The sequence below is a fragment of the Diadema setosum genome, chromosome 8 (assembly GCF_964275005.1).
Source record: "Diadema setosum chromosome 8, eeDiaSeto1, whole genome shotgun sequence".
Taxonomy (NCBI): domain Eukaryota; kingdom Metazoa; phylum Echinodermata; class Echinoidea; order Diadematoida; family Diadematidae; genus Diadema; species Diadema setosum.
In genome coordinates, this window is record NC_092692.1 from 15,209,026 (window position 1) to 15,228,409 (window position 19,384).

The 19,384-nt window shown below is 37.7% G+C and overlaps 1 protein-coding gene across 1 annotated transcript in view; it reads left to right on the forward strand.

Moving 5' to 3' along the window:
- The first annotated feature begins 7,996 nt into the window (after window positions 1–7,996).
- LOC140232085 (uncharacterized) overlaps window positions 7,997–19,384 on the forward strand; it is a 32,154-nt gene continuing 20,766 nt past the window's right edge. Inside the window, exons 1-4 of the mRNA XM_072312237.1 lie at window positions 7,997–8,243; window positions 10,418–10,599; window positions 17,204–17,314; window positions 18,863–19,012. Coding sequence (XP_072168338.1) covers window positions 7,997–8,243; window positions 10,418–10,599; window positions 17,204–17,314; window positions 18,863–19,012 — 690 coding nt within the window. The remainder of the gene's footprint in view (window positions 8,244–10,417; window positions 10,600–17,203; window positions 17,315–18,862; window positions 19,013–19,384) is intronic.

The window sequence follows — 19,384 nt, forward strand, 5'->3', positions numbered from 1 at the left end:
CAATCTTTGGAAAATACTGTTGTTTTCAATGAATTCATATCATATATCTATTGTTTTAAGTCTTTGTCACATAAAAAAGGAAATAATAGAAAAAAACATTTCAGGGCCATAATTACTTCACATTTTGCTTCTTCAGCAAATTTCAGTCAAGAATTGCCCATTTCATACTCTATAATATTATTAATTGAAATTGGAACAGGGTAGTACGCAAAATCTGACTGACATGGTTGTCAGTTTATGGTTGCCATGGCAACCAGCAATACCAAATATAGCTAACTTATATATCAAAATGTTCGCAATAAAATGTTAGGAAAAGTCATCAAATTTTGTTGAAATTGGATAAGGGGATAAGGAGTGGCAAATGAAAGTCTGGTCTGTAGGGGACACACTGTGCCCCCGCCCCTTGGGCTTTATAGGGTTAAAGGGGGGAGGGGGAGGGCGCACGCACCCCTCCTTTTTTCCTTCTTTTTATTTCTTTTGTTTTAATAAAAAAAATAAAGGGGGGGGGGGGCGCCCGGTGCGGTCCGCCCTGAATCCGCCACTGTGATATTGATGTGCATATTTTGCTGCAAAGCGTGTCGGACCGGCCTTCTCTTCGTTAGGACATTTCGCCACATGCATGGCTGCACAAAATGATTTACGCCATGCTATAGTTAGGCTTATAGCTTCCCTATACCAAGACCTCGATAGGAGGTAATTTTCATGGCTTCCCATCCCAAAGAGCGTGTGAGGGTAAAAATCCTACTCCCGCCCCCCTCGGGGGGGGGGGGGGTATCCCTATGAATCTGGAGCAAGCATATAGGCCCTATGTGTATGGTTGACCGCTTGGGTGGGGGTGGGGCGGGACTACTATAGGGTCTGAATTCGGGAGAAAAGTCCCAAGCTTGAAATAGGGAGTCTTTTGCCATTTTCTCCAGAAATGTTTTAAATTAGGGATAGCTTCAAATCTTTCCGAACATAGGCCTACATGTAAAAGGGTCCAGGGCCCTATTTCATAAAAGATGTTAGAATGTCAACTTTTGCTGGAATGGCAACTTTCCGTAGCAACAGCCAATCAGGGAGCTGGATTCTTGTTGTTGCCATGACAATTGCCATTCAGGGCAAATTTCAGCCCCCCCCCCCCCCCCGAAAAAGAAACAGGGATAGTGCGGCTTCTTGGTGTTCACCCGAATGCATCGTATATGTTTTGCTGCAACATGTCGGGCTGGCCGCCTTTTCACTGGACATTTTGCCATTCTAGTACGCCGTACTACGTCACGCTGCTTGTAGGCCTACGTATGCTAGCAGGCTTCCCTTTAAAAAAATTACGCCTTCCCTTTCAAAAGCCTAAGATGATAAAGGGGTCAAAATCCTAAAACATGAGAATCTGGAACGAAGTGTCCATGTTCAATCAGATTCACGTATTTTTTTTTTTATTTTTTTTTTTGTACCGCCCGAGTAGCGGTACAAAAAAAAGAAAAGTTTGATCATGTATTTCATATATCTCTCAAATAATGTAGATTAGCGAATAAACCAACAATTTCAGCCAAGAAACGCCCTGTTTTTTTTTTTTTAATGCTGTCAAAAAACCTTTCAACATGTCGCGAAACCTGATCCGCGCGTTCGCGCCATGCGCCACACGTGAATACGCTAACTGGGACCGACTGAGGGCAGCATCACTGCACAAATGACAATAAAGTTTTGTTGTTCTTTTTTTTCACAAAAAAAACACGGAATTTTATGTGTGCATGTGTGTAGTAGTGTATCAAAGAGATTATACCACAAGAGGGCGTAGTCCAGTAGAGAGGCAGCCGCGCGAGGGAGCTGCCATTTTGCGTTGTGGGAGCCGCCATTGCACGGATCCTGTACAGTAGATGGCAGCGCACTGTTAAATGCGCTCGACTTGAATATTCGGCGCAGTGACCTTGCGTTGTTTTATTGTGACGTCACAATGGTCATGTTTAAGCGTCATAATGGTGCTGATGTTGTTTGATTTTATGGCGTGAGTGGGAATGTACGCGAAACAAACGGGAAGGACTGTATGGGCGCTGCTGCGACCCCGCGTCATTTGACGTCATTATGAATTATTCATTTCTGGTTTGCATGGGCTCACAGATCACGCGTAATGAACGACGCGCGATGACTGTACCATATGCCTTTCACGTACACCGTAGGCATGCATGGCCTTTCAGTTTTTCACGTACCTCGTATAAGTAGGCAAGGAGATGTGTGTACGTGTTAATGCTACGGGCGGGATCGGAGCGCATAATAACGTCCAGTACGCGAATTCAGGCCGGCCAAACGTACGTGAGTGACCTGCTTATTTTTACAAATTTTGCTTAAAAATACAACCTACATTTGCTGTTATAAGATACAGTTTACTGGCTGTCAATCATGGAGTTTTCAGGCGCTCTCGGCTGTCAATCATGGAGTGTCAGTAAAGCGCTCTCGGCTGTCAATCACGGAGCTTAGGCGCTCTCGACTGTCAATCATGGTCTACGCGCACGCATGCATACGCTTGCCTACCCCGCTTGCCCCGTCCCCGGGAGCTCCCCGCCGGAGCTCTCCCCACCTCAACTCGCCGAGTCCCGTCCCGTCCTAGCAAAGTAGCTGTTGTGTTACTAGTAACGTTATAGGCCTAAACGATAGGGGATTCGGAGCGGGATAGAACCGTCGGAGAAGTGCATTTTAACAGAATTAGAAATTAGATGTAACGTAATAGGCACAAGTGCTAAGTGATTGAGACCTTTCTCGAGATAAGTATGATCGGAAACTGAAAACTTGGTTTTCAATATGCCAGATAATGTTAGGAGTTTATCCTATTGCTATAGTCAGTAATATAGACACTTATTGTCTGGGTCTGTCTACACCACACTTTGAGTACGTTTTCTACTATAGTATAACACTATAAAACTGTGAAACCTTCAGTTATTGTTGTTTAAAAAGAAAGAGTGTAGTCTTGATTTACACAGGGACACCTTTCGTTTAAATATTTGTCATGAATAAAGACACATTGCCACAAATTTTCCGACATTTTCAAACCATAAATGAGGCGATACACTATAAGGATTCCCGACTACTAGAACCAATCTTACTTTTTATATATATATTTTTGTAGACTAATCGACTGTTTTCCATTCCCGTACAAGACTGTCCCGCTAAAGACCCCTGAAGTACTGTACCCGCCTTCACAAAAATACGTATATGTACTAGATTCTATACGTGATTATCACCGCCTGCGGCACGCGTTTGCAAAAAGTGGGGGGGGGGCACTTCCGGGTTGCTTGAGCTTACTACTACTACTACTACTACTACTACTACTACTACTACTACTACTACTACTACTACTAATGATAATAATGGTAATAATAATAATAATGATAATAATAATAATAACAATGATAATTATAATAATATTAGTAATAAAAAGGTCTACACGGCATTTCGTACCGGCTTCGAAAGGTTTCATTACATTTTCGTCCATTTCTATTCTGCTACTCTCGGGATATAAAAAAGGGGACACAAAGTGGTGACACCCTATGTATTCCTGTGAACAGGATTAAAAAAAAAATAAATAAAGAGAGAGAGAGAGAAAAGAAAAAAATGGGGGCCCGGCCCAGAGCACACCCCCAACCCCCGTTCCGTCGGCGATGATTATGTCCTTGTAAGTTGTCAGTGGTGAATATTATTCTGTATATAGGCACTATATGAGATTCTAACTTAGTACGCAGAATCTACGTGGTAGAGTTATTGTGAACAAATACTAGTAGGCCTATAAAGTATGATGAATGTTCCAGAACCTTGACCCTAATGTGTGTTTGATTGTTTTTAGTGTGCCCAACTATTAGTAACTATTATAATGAAATGGTGATCCCACTGCTATGATTTGATTGGAGTTGATTTATTTCTGCATTTTTACAAGGTATATACAACCTAACAATTTTCCAATACTATTCACTTTATATCCAACACAAAATGAATATATATCATATATATATATATATTTATGACATATACCAACAGTGAAATACGTATTGTATAGGTGAATTATAAATATGCAAAACAAATGGAAAATCAAAGGTTCAAGTCAATGGAATGAATACATACAAAATGTAGGAGACCGTCATCGTATAACCTGTAATTTGTGTTTGAGGGCGGCCCCTTGAAAAGCATAGTTAGTCTATGATAGCGAGTTCCCTTTGACCTTTGATGAGATTATCGGGGTAATTGTCCCTGAAACAACTCTTTCCGATCTAATCTGGGATGTATGGCATCTTTTTTTTTTAGTGTAAACGTTGAAGAAATTATCTTTTCCTACTTGGTGAATTTACAGGTTCTTTGTCTGATATTGCAACATTCTTTCGGTCCCATACTGATACACCTATACTGTGATGTTGTACTAATATGACTAATTTTGTGACTGTCGTATTTTTCTTTGCAATCCTTTTCTTGTGTATGATCTAATATGGCCTATAACCCAGGGCTTATCATCGGTCTCAGTCAGTTGATGGAGATGGAAACGTATCTAGAGGTATATAGGGTATATAATACTCGGTAGTCCTATAATTCTATAGACCTGCTGATGTGTAGACTATAGATGACGGTAATAAAAACGAAAGTAGCCCTTATTACCTTGTTATTAGTCTTTTCTGGAATCATCACATGCATTTCACTTACCAGCCATCCCCGTCGTGAGGCCTGAGTATATTATCAGAATATAATGTTACATCGGAAGGTGGATTTAATGTCACAATAAGGTCCTGTTTACCTTTGGTAAGCAGTGATTTTGAAAGTGTTCAAGAAATCACTTTTGATGCATACGTGTAGGTCATTTTTATCTCAAAACATCCTACCATATCAGTTTTGCAATAAATACTATTATGGAGATATCACTATTTTTCTCATTAAACCCTAACTGTAGACGGCTTACTCTTGAAACATTTTCATAACTATTGTTCACATTTGGCTACTTAACATAGATTATACTTTTTTAATTTTTGATTTTTTTTTCTATCACAGACGCAAATTTTAGAACTATTTTGTAGCACTAATGCTGGGTTTATGTTTCATCATCAAATGGTTAAATCATGCCTTAAAGAAGAACATATGAAAGAATAGAAGGGCTCACGCTATAAAGCAAAAACCAAATTAGCGATAAAAATAACTGATTGGCAGTTGGTCAAAACATATGTCAACTAAAGTTCCGCTAGCTTGTCGAATTTCAGTTCTATATTTGCAATTGTTCTTCTCAAGTCGGAAGGGCGATACCCCTTCAACATCCTTCCCCTTCATGCCCTTCTTTTCGGTTCACCTCTATTGCCCGAGAATATTCATTTTCATTATTTTTCATGTTGTACAGTTTCTAAATATGCAACCTGACGTGCACGAGATTGCTGGATTTTAGTTCTGAAAGGTGCTAAGGTTATAGCAGGGGAAAGAAGTGACAAACAGCATGCGAAATTTATTGCTTCTCTCTTAATGATGTGTTTTTATCGATTTTTCCTCAAATATGACAAAATATACGCTATATGCATCCATCGCAGCTGGATTTCGTTTGTGTGTGTGTGTGTGTGTGTGTGTGTGTATGTGTGTGTGTGTTCATGGAGTGGATATCTCCTCCACATCACCCTTTCTCTTATCATTGTCCACCCTCATTTTACCTTGAATAATCTTTTTCTTAAGAGTATACTTTCCTCCTTAAAAGATTCCAAATACGCTACCTAAGATTTGCACCATATTTCAATTCAAAAGATGCAAAAGTTCCCTACAGTGAAGGGGGGGGGGGGAAACACTCCCCTTACTTTTTGATTTACAATTTCCCAAATATTCCACGAAATCGTGTGCACCAGATCGTTGCTGGAATTTACTTCTAAAATTGCAAAATCTTCCTCGTGTGGGATGCTGATACTACACCCTCCCCTTTGGTCAATCTTCACAGACTGATCTAGTGATAGTATCCATATAGGCCCACATAGTGAAAACACACAAACTGCATGGAAAAGAGGTAACAGTTACAACATCAACCATTCACATTATCTTGAAGACTTCCTTTCTTATCATCAAAAAGGGGACTAGATCATTGGATTTCACCGGGAAAACGCAAAATCTCCCTTGCCCACCCTTAGAAAAGAGGGCCATGCACATACGGCCATGCTCCCTTTCTCCTTTTTTTTTTTTTTTAAACGGATTGACGTCCCTATCCCCCATTCATATTGGTAGTGGGCCCCCTCACTATTAGTGTTCCGCCGGCCTTGGCACTGACACTGTCCCTGAATATTCACGTTTTTTTTTTTTTTACTGTGTAGAATCAAGAAATTACAAGTTTTCAACTAAAAGTTTGCAAAATATTGTGGAATTTCTCTAAAATTGCAAAAGTATCCTCATGTGGCAGCCTCCTTCCCCCCCCCCCCCACTTGAATGACCGGTCCCCTCCTCTGTCCCTCCCCCTCCCCCTTGAATGATTACTACGTATGATCATTACATGCCATCTCACAGCAGGTTGCTATAATTATAGTTTCTCACCCGAGGGTATAAGCCAGTTCGTAATTAGCTTATGTACACCTTGGTACAAACGACCTTTCTTTTTTCTCAGTTGGTTAGGCACTTCACTCGTTTTCAAAGCGGTATAATGCATAAGCTTGCCCGACATAACAATTTGTGGAATTCATGTTCAAACAAAGAATGAGCTTTTGCTTAGACCAGGTGACCAGAATAGTCCGTCAGTTGACATTTTAGCAGGCATCTAATTTATTGTTTCGTATGGAATGTAATGACAACCTTTTTCTTTTGATATTGCAAATGCCAGGCTTGCTATCAGGTGGATGTGCTGGCAAGCACTAATCAGATAAGGATCACATGAATAATCATCACATCACAGATGCTCATTTCAGTGAAATGATAAACCAAAATTCCTGTTGGTACAAATGACCATTTTCTGCTCATGCGCAAAGTGGAATTACGAACTGGTCTATATTGCTGCATGTAGTCCGGCAACCTAACGGGTGGCTCAGGGGTTCAGCACCCCTGTGAAAAAAAAAAAAAAAAAAAGTTGCTCCCAGTTGCCTGGTCCTGTATGTAAGATTATGATACATGTCATGCAGACGGCATCTGTTTCTTTTGGTAGTATAACATATTTTGTCCTTCTTTATTTTTCCTTGTTTGTTATAAACATTCAAGGTATGGTGCAATTACAGCCCCCCCCCCCCCCCCCACACACACACAGATTTTATTATTGTAATTATGTCCATTGCAGGAAGGGACACATGTTTTCAGTTTCAGCTTTGTGAGCAAATAGTATTAAAAGGTTGGTATGCCTGCTAATACATGTGCATTCAGTCTGCATAATATATTGCCATTATTCACGGATATAAACATACCAGAGAGGGAGAGAGAGAGAAAGAGAGAAGGGGTCCCGACCGTGTACAGAATCAGTCTATCTATAGCTCCTTCATTACTTTTATTCTATACATGTACGTTGAACTAGCTACCTCGGGCCGGGAATGCTCTTATCTTCTCGCCCTTTATATATATATATATATATATATATAACTAATATAACTATATTCGCACCAAATTTTCGACAAAAAAATTTAATGTATCGTCGAAAATTTGGTGCGAATAAATAACACTGTTGGACTGTCGAAATGCATTCGGACTCTACTTCGTCATCTTTCCTATACTGTTACCAACACGCGGACTACAAGTATCATTATATTTATATAATATATAATCAAACTATATATATATATATATATATATATATATATATATATATATATATATATATATATATATATATTGTACACCATATCCAGCCATAACGGGCAATGCGAAAACAATCCCGATAATAATAATAATGATGTCCTATTTTGTATGCGTGCTTTATGACTCACCCTTGGTCACATCTTTCCAATGGCCTTGAATTATAGTTAATGATGACAAACTTTACTACTATAATTATATCTTTTACACAGTGTCAAATTGTCCCGGTGAAAGGTACTATACGTACTAGTCCACCATGGCCCAGCCATGGCAGGAAATGAAAACGTGGCACCACCTGCAAAGCAACACGAGCCATGATGTCGGATGGGTATCAACACTGGACGATGCTAACTGCATTCTAGAAATGTTTGAAGTCAGCAAGACCACTTCTTTCGTTGGAGACCAAAAATCCAAAGGGTTTGGACACCATCAACTACGCCAACTGGAAAACACATCTGCTGAAGCTGTAGTGACAGCAGGCAATGTGAATGATGAAAAGTCGGGTAATTATTACTTGAAATATAGGGTTTAAACATACAGGTCACGAGATACAATCATGTCATTCTTCGAGTACAGTTCAAATTTCTATTGTTCATAATGTCAGTGTGTATCTCACACACGTACATGAGTGGAACTGTACGTACTATACACTAAAACATGTATAATTGTATCTGGTGTAGGACACTTCCCCCGTCTTTTTTTTTTTTTTTTTTAATACAAGTGCAGGTCGAGATGGGTACTATATTCACGAGGGTCATTCCGAGAGATCGACATCCACGAGCCATACTCCCAAAGAGTTCTTTAGTTAAAAAAAACTCCAGGAGCACTAAAGCCTACATGGGTTCCATACTGACAGATGAAAACTGCCCATAGGAGTACGACATAATAACACGGGGCTAAAGTAAGTCTCGAGCATGTCGATGGCCTATAGTTTGCTTATTGTCGAAATCGTGCCTGTATATGACGGGTGGATTCTACATTTCGTAGGCTGTGTGACTCATGGGCTGTTTCATTCGTGGATTTAAAACTCGTAACTTGCACCCGTCTTCTGTTCGATCTGTTCGATATTCTTTTGTGTATATGTACACAATGTCTTTGTAGAGAAAAGGCCAACAAAGAGCTTTGTGCACTTCTAGATGTTAATTCAACCCAAACCATAAGAACCGAATCATATTTATTAAGTAACAACAGTTAATCAGAATATAGCTTTTATTGGTAAATTTCGTAACCTTGTCATTTACGTTCCTATTCCGAGCATTCAATAACGGATTCAATGCTCGCAGCACTCAATCAGCACTCCAATTCGAAATCCAGTCATTCGAATTCACTATCGGAGCAGTCCGAGCAGTCAATTGCTCATTTGCGTCATTCAATTTGAAAATATGTGGAGGCATTTCAACAAGAGGAATACAGCCAGTGACGAAATATCATCAGTCATTCACATTTGCCCCCCCCCTCAAAAAAAAAAAGAGAAAAAAAGAAAGAAACTACGTTCCAAAGAAAATGACTTATTGTAAAACATGTCTGGAAATTAGTTACCTGAAGGCCTTCGTATGTGTCATATTTTCTCTTACTTTCGAGTGGAATAGATTGGGCTCCATGATGAACATTACTTATTTTTCCGTGTAGGCCCTCCTGTTCATGCTGAAATTTGAAATTCACGAGTATTATGACATTACAATGGCAGCAATGTGCGGGCACATCAGACAGTCACTTGACAGTGTACAACGATGTACAATAGGGTAGATTGATGGACATCTTCCAGAAAAACAATTTCGACTCCATTTTGACCGATAAAATGAACACCCTATGGGCCTACCTCTTGTTTGTTATTTATCATTTCATTGATATCTTCTTTTTTTTTATCTTCTTTTCGAGGGATTAAGTATAAGATCATCCTGTGTCATGTTTTCTTTTTGATGCATCGTGTGATGTGATGTGTGATGTGTGTGTGTGTGTGTGTTGGGGGGTTGCCGTTTTTTAATGGGTGATGAGGTGTCATCGAAAGGAGAATGTTTAAGTAGGTAATTGTCTTTTGTCTTGTTTTCATGCACTACTGAGTGGACCCTATAATTCATTGTGTCTTGAAATGAAAAATCAAAAATACATGCACACGGAACAAAGCAGAAGAATTAAACATAAATGTATTAATCCTGGGTTGTAAACATCTTTCCTTGTTTTATACTTTCGCCCATTTCTTCCCATATCCTCACCCCATCATCCCATTGTTAAAATTTAAAGTTAAAATTAAAAATTTATTCTTTTACCTTCTATGACTTGATCGCACTGAGTATGAAATTGATCATCTGATAATAAGATTGAATGCCCCAAATAAGCTCATCAGCTTTCTCTGCTTCAAATCGAATAGTTGGCATTATTTAAGTAGTGGAATAAAGATAAAAAATAATAACATAGAATCAGTGCCGTTGACCTCTGCTTGCATGGCAGCATTGTTTTGTTAACAGCATTAATGCAAAAAAAAAAAAAAAAACTGTGTTTATGTGATGAATCGATCAACACGCGTTTCGTCTTTTTAGACATTTTACTAGCAATCACTATTCAAAAACAAGGCCGCATTTTCTTGTAAGGTTAACGTTTAGAATAAAGGATAAATATTATGATACAGATGAAGACTGGAAATTTAATTCCCTCCATTTGATTTCATATACGGCTTCAGAAACTGCGTTCTCATCGTACCTGATAAGGTTTAAGGAAGACTCCAACGGATTAGTGCCATACGATGGGGTTCCATTTGTGACGACCGGCAGATATTTCTTAAGCTGCATGTACGGCCGAAACAAGCACCAGTATGCTCAGGAGAAAAAGAAACAAGAGACCGAGCAGGAGATGCAGGTGACGGTTTGGGAGGTGCAAAATGATGCCACCCCACCCCAGAAACCAAAAACTGAGTTAATGTGATACATTATTATTTATTTTGTATTCATGCCAATCAAATAAAACGTTTTCCGTTTTTTTTTTTCATGTTCATGCTCGTCGTCCGTTACCAATGTTTGAACCTTCTACATTCAATTCAATTCAATTCAATTCATTTCAATTCATTTTATTTCCATACTTCTCATTTGTGGACATTATAACAGAAATCAAACAAGTTCTTTCACCTTGTAAACAATGTGCAAAACACAGCAATAAACATGGTGATAACACAGTAATTATATGTAATAACTGGTCAAATTCGAAATCGAGATGGGGTTGATCAAAGAAAAGTATGGCGGGACCTACATGAAAGCAAGCTTGTTTGGCTGTAAGCCCCGAGTAATCAGTGTTTGTGAAAAAGAAACGGAGAACGGATAGTAGATAAGACCAGATAATGTAAGAGTGCCAAATAAGAAAAAAAAAAAAAAACTACAAAAAACTAAAATGTGAACTATTACTGTGACCGACATATCATTGGTTTCAGGAGGACAACATGATTTGCATAATCATGAAACCTACTTAGGTATATACATAATGTACACTATAAACTGTTGTTGGATTAAAGTTATCGCCAGGATATGATCAGTAAGACACAAGAAGTAACATGTACAGCTATCAAGCCATTTGGTGTCCGCCGTCAAGCTCTGTATAGAAAGCTAGAGAGAGAAAGAGGGAAAGAGGAGGAGAGGGAAGCGAAGTAGAATGTGGAATTGATAATGATGAATTCCGAGAGCCTGACAGCAAGACCTAAAATGGAATCTGCAGCGTGTTGACAAGAATGTTTGATCGGACAATAACATACCACAATATTACATAAGACATTACAATTCAGTTTCTGCAAGATATGCACTCAATAAAGACTCTTTTAATTTGCGTTTAAAGGAATATAAAGACAAGCAGCTTGTTATTTCGGGGGAGAGGTCATTCCAATATCTGGGGCCCGCATACATTATCGTTTTTTAGCGAAATTTGTTCGAGTACGTGGAAGGTGAAATGCGTCACTTTGGCGGGTAGGATAATTATGAATCAAATAGTTTTTCCTGAACATGCGAGTGAAAACATCCGGTAACTCCTTGGCAGAAAATTTATACATAAATATGCCGACGTTGTAACTAAATAAATCTGATGTTTTCAGTATCTTATTTTTGAAAAATAGATCGTTCGTGTGAGACAAATATCCAACATGGTTGATATTTCTGATGGCGCGTTTTTGAACACGGAACAGTATGTCAAGAAGATTTCTAGGTGCATTCCCCCAAACAAGAATACCATAATTAAGGTACGGAGCAATCAAAGTAGAATAAAGATTAAGCAGGATTTGACTTGTAAAAACATTCTTCAGTTTATTAAGAACACCCGTATTTTTTGAAAGAATATTACTTAAGTAACTGACGTGGGATTTCCAAGACAAATCACTGTCAATAAAAAGCCCTAGAAATTTTATACTACTAACTTGATTTAATTCAATTTCATTAAACTTTATGTTACAAGGAAGGGTTTTAAGACTGTTGCTAAAAGCATACAATGAGTTTTATCGATATTAGGTGACAATTTATTGGCGTATATCCAAGATTGCACAGATTTAAGTTCTTTATTCATTGTGTTAACAAGAGTATGATGATCTCTGTGTGTAAAAAAACAGATTGGAGTCGTCAGCAAAACATTTAAAGGAAAGAATTGGCGTGGAACTAGGAAGATCGTTAATGTACAAAATAAACAATAGTGGGCCTAGTAAGGAGCCCTGTGGAACACCACATGAAATTAACTTTAACTGAGAATCATGACCATTTATACTCACAAATTGTTTTCTGTTTGATAAATAATCTCGAAACCAGTCCAAAGCCTTCCCACGTATACCATAATGTCGTAGCTTGTAAATCAGAATATCATGGTCAATTGTATCGAAGGCCTTTGAAAAATCAAGAAAAACTCCAATAGTGTGGGAGACATCATCTATAGCATGAGCAACTTTATGGATAAAAGTGAGTAAGGCATGGGTCGTACTGTGGTTTTTCCTAAAACCAAACTGGGAGTTACAAAAAACTTCACACTTTTCGAGAAATTTGTGTTTGCGCGTATATACCAACCTTTCAAGAAGTTTTGAAAAGGAAGTTAACAAAGAAATAGGGCGATAATTTATCACAGATTCTTTTTGTCCTTTTTTAAAAATTGGTACAACTTTAGCTATTTTCATTTTTTGTGGAACTATGCCAGTAGATAACGATAAATTAAAAATGTGTGTTAATGGTGTAACTACTTCATTAATGATGTTTTTAAGGAGGAAATTGGTGATTCCGTCACATCCAGAGCTTTTCTTATTGTTCAAATTTTGCACGATATCTTTGATTTCTTCTTCAATGACTGCTTCGAAAAAAAGAGACTGCTGATTCTGGTCCTTTAAAAAGTAATAAAAATCAGTGTTTGAGTGTGGAATACTGCTGGCAAGATTAGGTCCTATGCTTACAAAGTATTCATTGCATACTTCTGCCACATCAGCTTGATCTTCAATGTACTTATCATTATAGATAATATGCCTAGGGGGTTCAATGTTCTTTTTAGTGTTCAGCGCTTCATTTATCACCTTCCACGTACTCTTGATGTCATTTTTATACTTGATAAATTGCTTTGAAAATGCATTCTTTTGGCTAAACGTATGGATGATGTAAGAACGTTGCGATAATGCACATACCGAGACCGAGTTCGACTGTTAGGATCACTTCTGTATTTATAGAAAAGGGTATTTTTACGGTTAATAGACCTAAGGAGAGATTTTGTAATCCAAGGTTTTTGGGGAACTTTTTTACGGTTTGAACGAGTAAATGGCTCAACGGGTATACTGGAATCATATGCAGATGACAGTATTTGTGAAAAGTGTTCAAAAGCTAAGCCCAACTCCGCCGCCTTTTTTGCCTACCCTGTTGTTAGTCAAAAGTGTGAAGCCATCAATGGTAAATAGCGAAGAAGGTGATGTTTCCTTTAACCAGGTTTCACTGATTCCGATAACTTGACTATCAAATTTAACTTGATTCACGAACATACTGAATTGATCAAAATTTTTGTTTATGCTCCTTACGTTAAAGTATGAAATAAGAAATTGATTTGGATTTGAATGAGATAATGAAATTATATCGTCTTCGATGTGGTATTCTGTGGGTGGCATTTGAGGACTGGTGTCGTTTACATCAACGTCAAGTATCAGTTCGTGAGCTTGTGAGTTCAAAAAACTAATTATATCAGGGTTATCACCTTCTTCGCTATTTGTGGCATGTACAGGTACATCCTCTTTGTCTGGTGCGTAAGCAGACATAACAACAATTTTATTATTCATATCATTCACACTATTTGACTTAGCCATTGTGAAAAAGTATCATAACAGTGGGTATTACATAAACTTGTTGACACAAAATTCTGCTTTTGAACTTGTTTGCTGCTTGCTGTCTAGAGAGAAGAAGACATTCACCTGGTTGAGTTATGTAAGATGCTTGAATACCTGGCAAAGGAATGTCTGTACACAAAACATGATCAAGCATTATGCGTAGACCAAACTTGACGTTCGAGTACAATTTTTGTCTTGAGGTAGAAATTTCACGGAATGATTTACAAACAAAAATACCTGTGTTTGTGGGTACAAGCAGCAAGAGAACTGTATCAAAAGCAGGCAGAGACATTGGAATGACTAATTTTCCCTTTGAAAAAATGTGACACATTTGTAGCTACGTACGTACAGACATTGACAGCAAAAATGTCGGTTGAACGGTTACGACCAGAAAATAAGAAACACTTGACACATGTTAACAGCTTGTGTTCTCTGGGTGAGGAATAATGACAGGGGGTTTGAATTTGGCTACTAGAATATCTGCATACCAGAAAGAGAAGGATCAAGTTCACGTGGTCACAAATAAAAATTGTGTTTATACACTTAGTGCTATTATTATAAGCATTTAAAAGTGCAAGCTTGGCACATTTATAAAAGAAATAAGAAATCTTTGTGGAGCTTGCATTTGGCATTTCAACAAAATTACACCGTCCATAAAAAACAGAAAGAAAAAATGACGTTGAACATAATGTGCATAGATCAAAACTATCAAACAAGGTAAACGCAACTGTCTCAACCTTTGAGAACAGAAGCAGGAATACCATTAACACGAGAACTGAATTACACATTTCTTTAACCGATTCCAATAGAGACAATTTGTGGCCACCACTACTCCTCCCTAAACATGTGAACAGAATGACGAGCAGAGATGACATTTTCTTTTTTCCTTCGGTCAACCCTTTTCTATTGTAAACAATGAAAAAGAAGTATCAGTATGAGACAGATTCTGATCACAAAGTAGTGGTACAATGTACCCATGTTATTACTTTTTGGTTGTTGTTGAGAGAAAAAAAAACCAATAGCGATAAAAGCTGTAGGTAATGTATTAAAATCAATCAAGTTGGGTTTAATATAATCTACAGTTAAATTTTAAATGCAACAGGAATCATGTCAGGCCGCTTACGTACATACCAATGACCAATCCGTGAAATTGTGTAGAAAAACAAAATACATCATACCCGGTTCAAACATAATGATCTATAACAATAACGTCACAATCTTATGTTCGAAATAACTACTACGCTTTCTGTTTTAGTTGTTGATAAACAGCTCTTATAGTCTGAAGGCTTATAAAAATTAGTGTGCCTGATTCCAATTGACCGGACTTAATAGTATGCAGATGTGGGACCTATGACCCGCATTACATGACATTATTAGACCAATCCTGACATTATTAATCGGAGCTTATTGTACTTTCAATCAATTATTTGTCTCTTCTATTTTTGCCGTAAAATAACGACCAGAAAACCGTCTGTCGAATGACACGCCTGTGTGTTGCCCGTGGTTTCAAGAAAGCAACAATGCTCTGCAATAAAAGAAAGAAAAAGAAACAAATGATACTTAATAAATAAAAACAAATAACATAGAATCAGTGCCATTGGCCTCTGCTTGCATGGCAGCATTGTTTTGTTAACAGCATTAATGCAATATGTCAATCTGAGGAGAATCTTGGGTAAACATGGTAGCGTTGAAATACACGTTTAATCTTCCAAAAGACTGCCCCGACATAAACTGCCTATTTCGTATCGATTAATGAGTTTCCGCTGTCGTTTTCTGACCTTTTTTTCACAGTTTTGATACACTCCCGAAACCAAATTTGCGTTCTCACGTTTGTATGCAGAGCTACAGAGTTACGTCACGTGTTCACATGGGCATGTCAACGTGAATGGATTGTTTTAAAAGTGTTCATGTCTATAATCACTGGGGACAGAAATAAATGTGACATACTACATTTGTTTTCGGACTTTATTTTCATTGACTTCTATTTAATCAATGTCATTAGTGAATACAATTACAGATTATAATACTTGTTACAATGAAATACCGTACTTTAAAATATATAGAACTACATAAGACAGTTGTAAGAGAATGATGCCTTAAATGAAAATTCTTGCACATATAGCCTACCTAATTTTGCTAAATTTAAGTAAGTCATGTAGGTATGTAACTTATCTTTAATTCCAGTTTCTTTCTGATCATTCAATGACGAGATCTGGAATTAAAAGTCAATAATGAAAAGATAATGCGCCTACGCGCATTGAATATGTAATGTGCATATGCATTAATCAATAGTTCACATGGCTGTGATATCATAATTCAAACGTAAAATAATACAATTTGACAGTCACCACCTTCTGAACCGATGACTTTAGACAAGGACACATAACTAAAAAGAAAAAAAAAACACCAAAACCCTTGCAAAATGCAAATCTCATGCATTTTTAAGAATAATTTGGATATGAAAGGTAGTAACATGGAATTGACAATACATTTATGAAGGTTTAAAACATAATGAGCTATCATGTGTCCTAATGTGGTTGCAATCGGACGTAATCGCATAATTATTTTCAAGAATTATTTGGATATGAAAGGTAGTAACATAAAATTGACAATGCATTTATGACGGTTAAAGACATAATGAGCTATCATGTGTCCTAATGTGGTTGCAATCGGACAATTAACATCTAGGATCTTGTTGGGGGGGGGGGGGGGGTAGAGAAACAGGGAGGCGGGGAAGCCCCAACCTCATTTCCGTATACACTGTATATTTAAAAATCTCATAGTCTTTGAGGTTAAGATATGTCAGTATTGATATGCACATCTTGCTCTTCAAGATACTGGAGGATTATCAAAACAAGGAATTTAGTAGACTGTAGGTATGATGTCAGTCACAGAATCTATTGATGACACTTTTTGTTCTCAGTGAAGTTTATTACAGTTAATCAATTTCGGTCTTGTTCTTCATGTTTCTCCTCTTTCGAATCATTCGTCACGTTTTACTCAAATAAAAAAAAAATGATATAACACTAACGGAGTAGTCATATCTTTCCCCTTTTTCATACACGTCCCTCTGCAAGCTGTTTGCCATGTGATAGTACAGTTACTTAATGCATTTTTTTTTTTCATTTACATTAAAAAAATATATATATACAGACTGATCATCCCATACCGCGGAAGAGACGGCGAGTAATCCAAGGATCAAAGAAAAAAGGGTGCCCAGCCCGTGTTTTCATGAAGGAAGTCATCAGATTCCCCCATTTTCAGGTACGCAATGTGCAATGTTACTTGTTTGTTTGATAGTAGGGTCATTTCAGTATCACAAAAAATGGAAGCTATTATATATGATTTGATTTATTTTGTTTCGTTTTTAAAACACAGATATATGACACAATGTGCCTGGTTGACTCCTTTTCCTGGTATCGGGGGCGAAGCACGATGGGTGGGTTTAATTCGCCAGTTTTTGGTATTCCTTTCTTCTTTTTTTTTTTTATTTAAGTTGGTGGATAGAGAGACCACTACACCCAGTTAGCACCCTTGGTATTTTTTTTTTTTTCGATGAATGAATACAGACGGACCCTCCACGTGTCGTGGCCAATTCATTCACGGGTCCATGTGGAGCCGGGATTTGTACAAACTCCAGGAAATGTACCAATGTCTCGCTGGGAAAATGTACAATCTTGAAAGTTGTTTCAACAAGAAATGTGAAAACGTTTCGCCTGAAGATTTAATAACTTTAAATTTCAACTGGAAATGTACAAACACTGACGAGAAAAGTACGAAATGATTTTCACAAAACTTTGAAGAGAACATGTACACTGTATGGTGACTTCTCCTTTTGTTTACTTGAGCCCTCCCACCTGCCGCCTAAGGGAACTAGTTGGGATAGTAAGTCAGAACTCCTGAAAGACCAAACAGTTGATATTTTTTATCTCCTCATGTGTAATGGAAAAAGATACAGCTAAACAGTGACAAGAAATCATTAATGACTGAAGATTATGTAAGGGGATGAGGAGAATAAGAATGAGGTTGAAACGTCACATTATCAGCATGACTTAAAAAAAAAGCAATAACAAATTTTCTGGCCAAACGGGGAAATTTGCATCCGAACGATAATAAAATCCCTCTTTATTCCTAGGGGCAACAAGTCCAGGGAGGGGGGGGGGGGGGTGATGAGGAAATCGGGCAGGGATGGGTTTATCAAAAGCCAAAAATAAGTCATATTTACTAACGGAAAAATCAGACGTGTGCAATAATCACATATTCATAAATACATCACATGTATTATATATATATATATATATATATATATATATATATATACTACATAATATACACACAGAATGCAGCTTTCATTCCATAGTTATGATAATATGCAAATTAGAACATACATTATTATAAAAAGATAACATTATGAATCTCGGCTTCCCATTAGCCAATGTGGCAGATGTAAATGTATAAAATTTTATTTTTAAGGTCAATGAACACAATGGATGCCTTTGGAATTGACCATACAACAGAAAGTGTAAATTAGCAACTGTTCGAGAAGGCTTATAATTAACAACAATATATATGTGTAGACTCTGCACATGAGATACACTAACCCTTTTAAGCAAGCGTTGTTGTAATGGAATTGCAGATACATATCGGAAATAATAAGTGACATTAATGTGTTCATTCAATCGATGATCATTATTATACTGTAGTTTTCTATTTGGGAGAGTATTGGTTTACCTGCTCAAGAAGAGCAATAAATTCCAAAGATCTTTAGGTCTACGTGGAGCTGTAGATTTTATCTATACTACCCCATCTCAGGCTACATCAGCCAGCAAAAGAGCGAAAGATGATGCAAGCTGGGCCCTGCGCCATGCCGTTGCAACTGGCACGGCGGTGATGACAGAGCGCAGGATCTACATGACTCTGCCGTCTGATGAAAAACACGCGGGCACGCATCCAACGGGGACGGTAACCATACTTTTCATTATACCCCGGCCCATACAGCGTGTGAATATCATGACAATAACGATCATCGATTAATCGGTCTGTCTTTGAAAAGTGACAAATTGTTTTGATGCAACTACTCACTCAAAGGCGATTAAGTTTTGCAAATGCAAACGCAATCATAGAAAAGGTAGAAGAGACCTTTTGGAGATTGTTAGCATTTTGTTGTCGTTGTAAAGGAAACAAAAATCATGGAAATAATGAGAAATATCGCGTTGCAACTTATCTCTGACTTTTAAAGCAATGTTCTTCCAAGCTTGACAAATAAGATAATTGTGTTTTTCTTTTCAAGACGCTTTCTCTTGAATTAGACCTGTGTAAACGCTATAATCACAT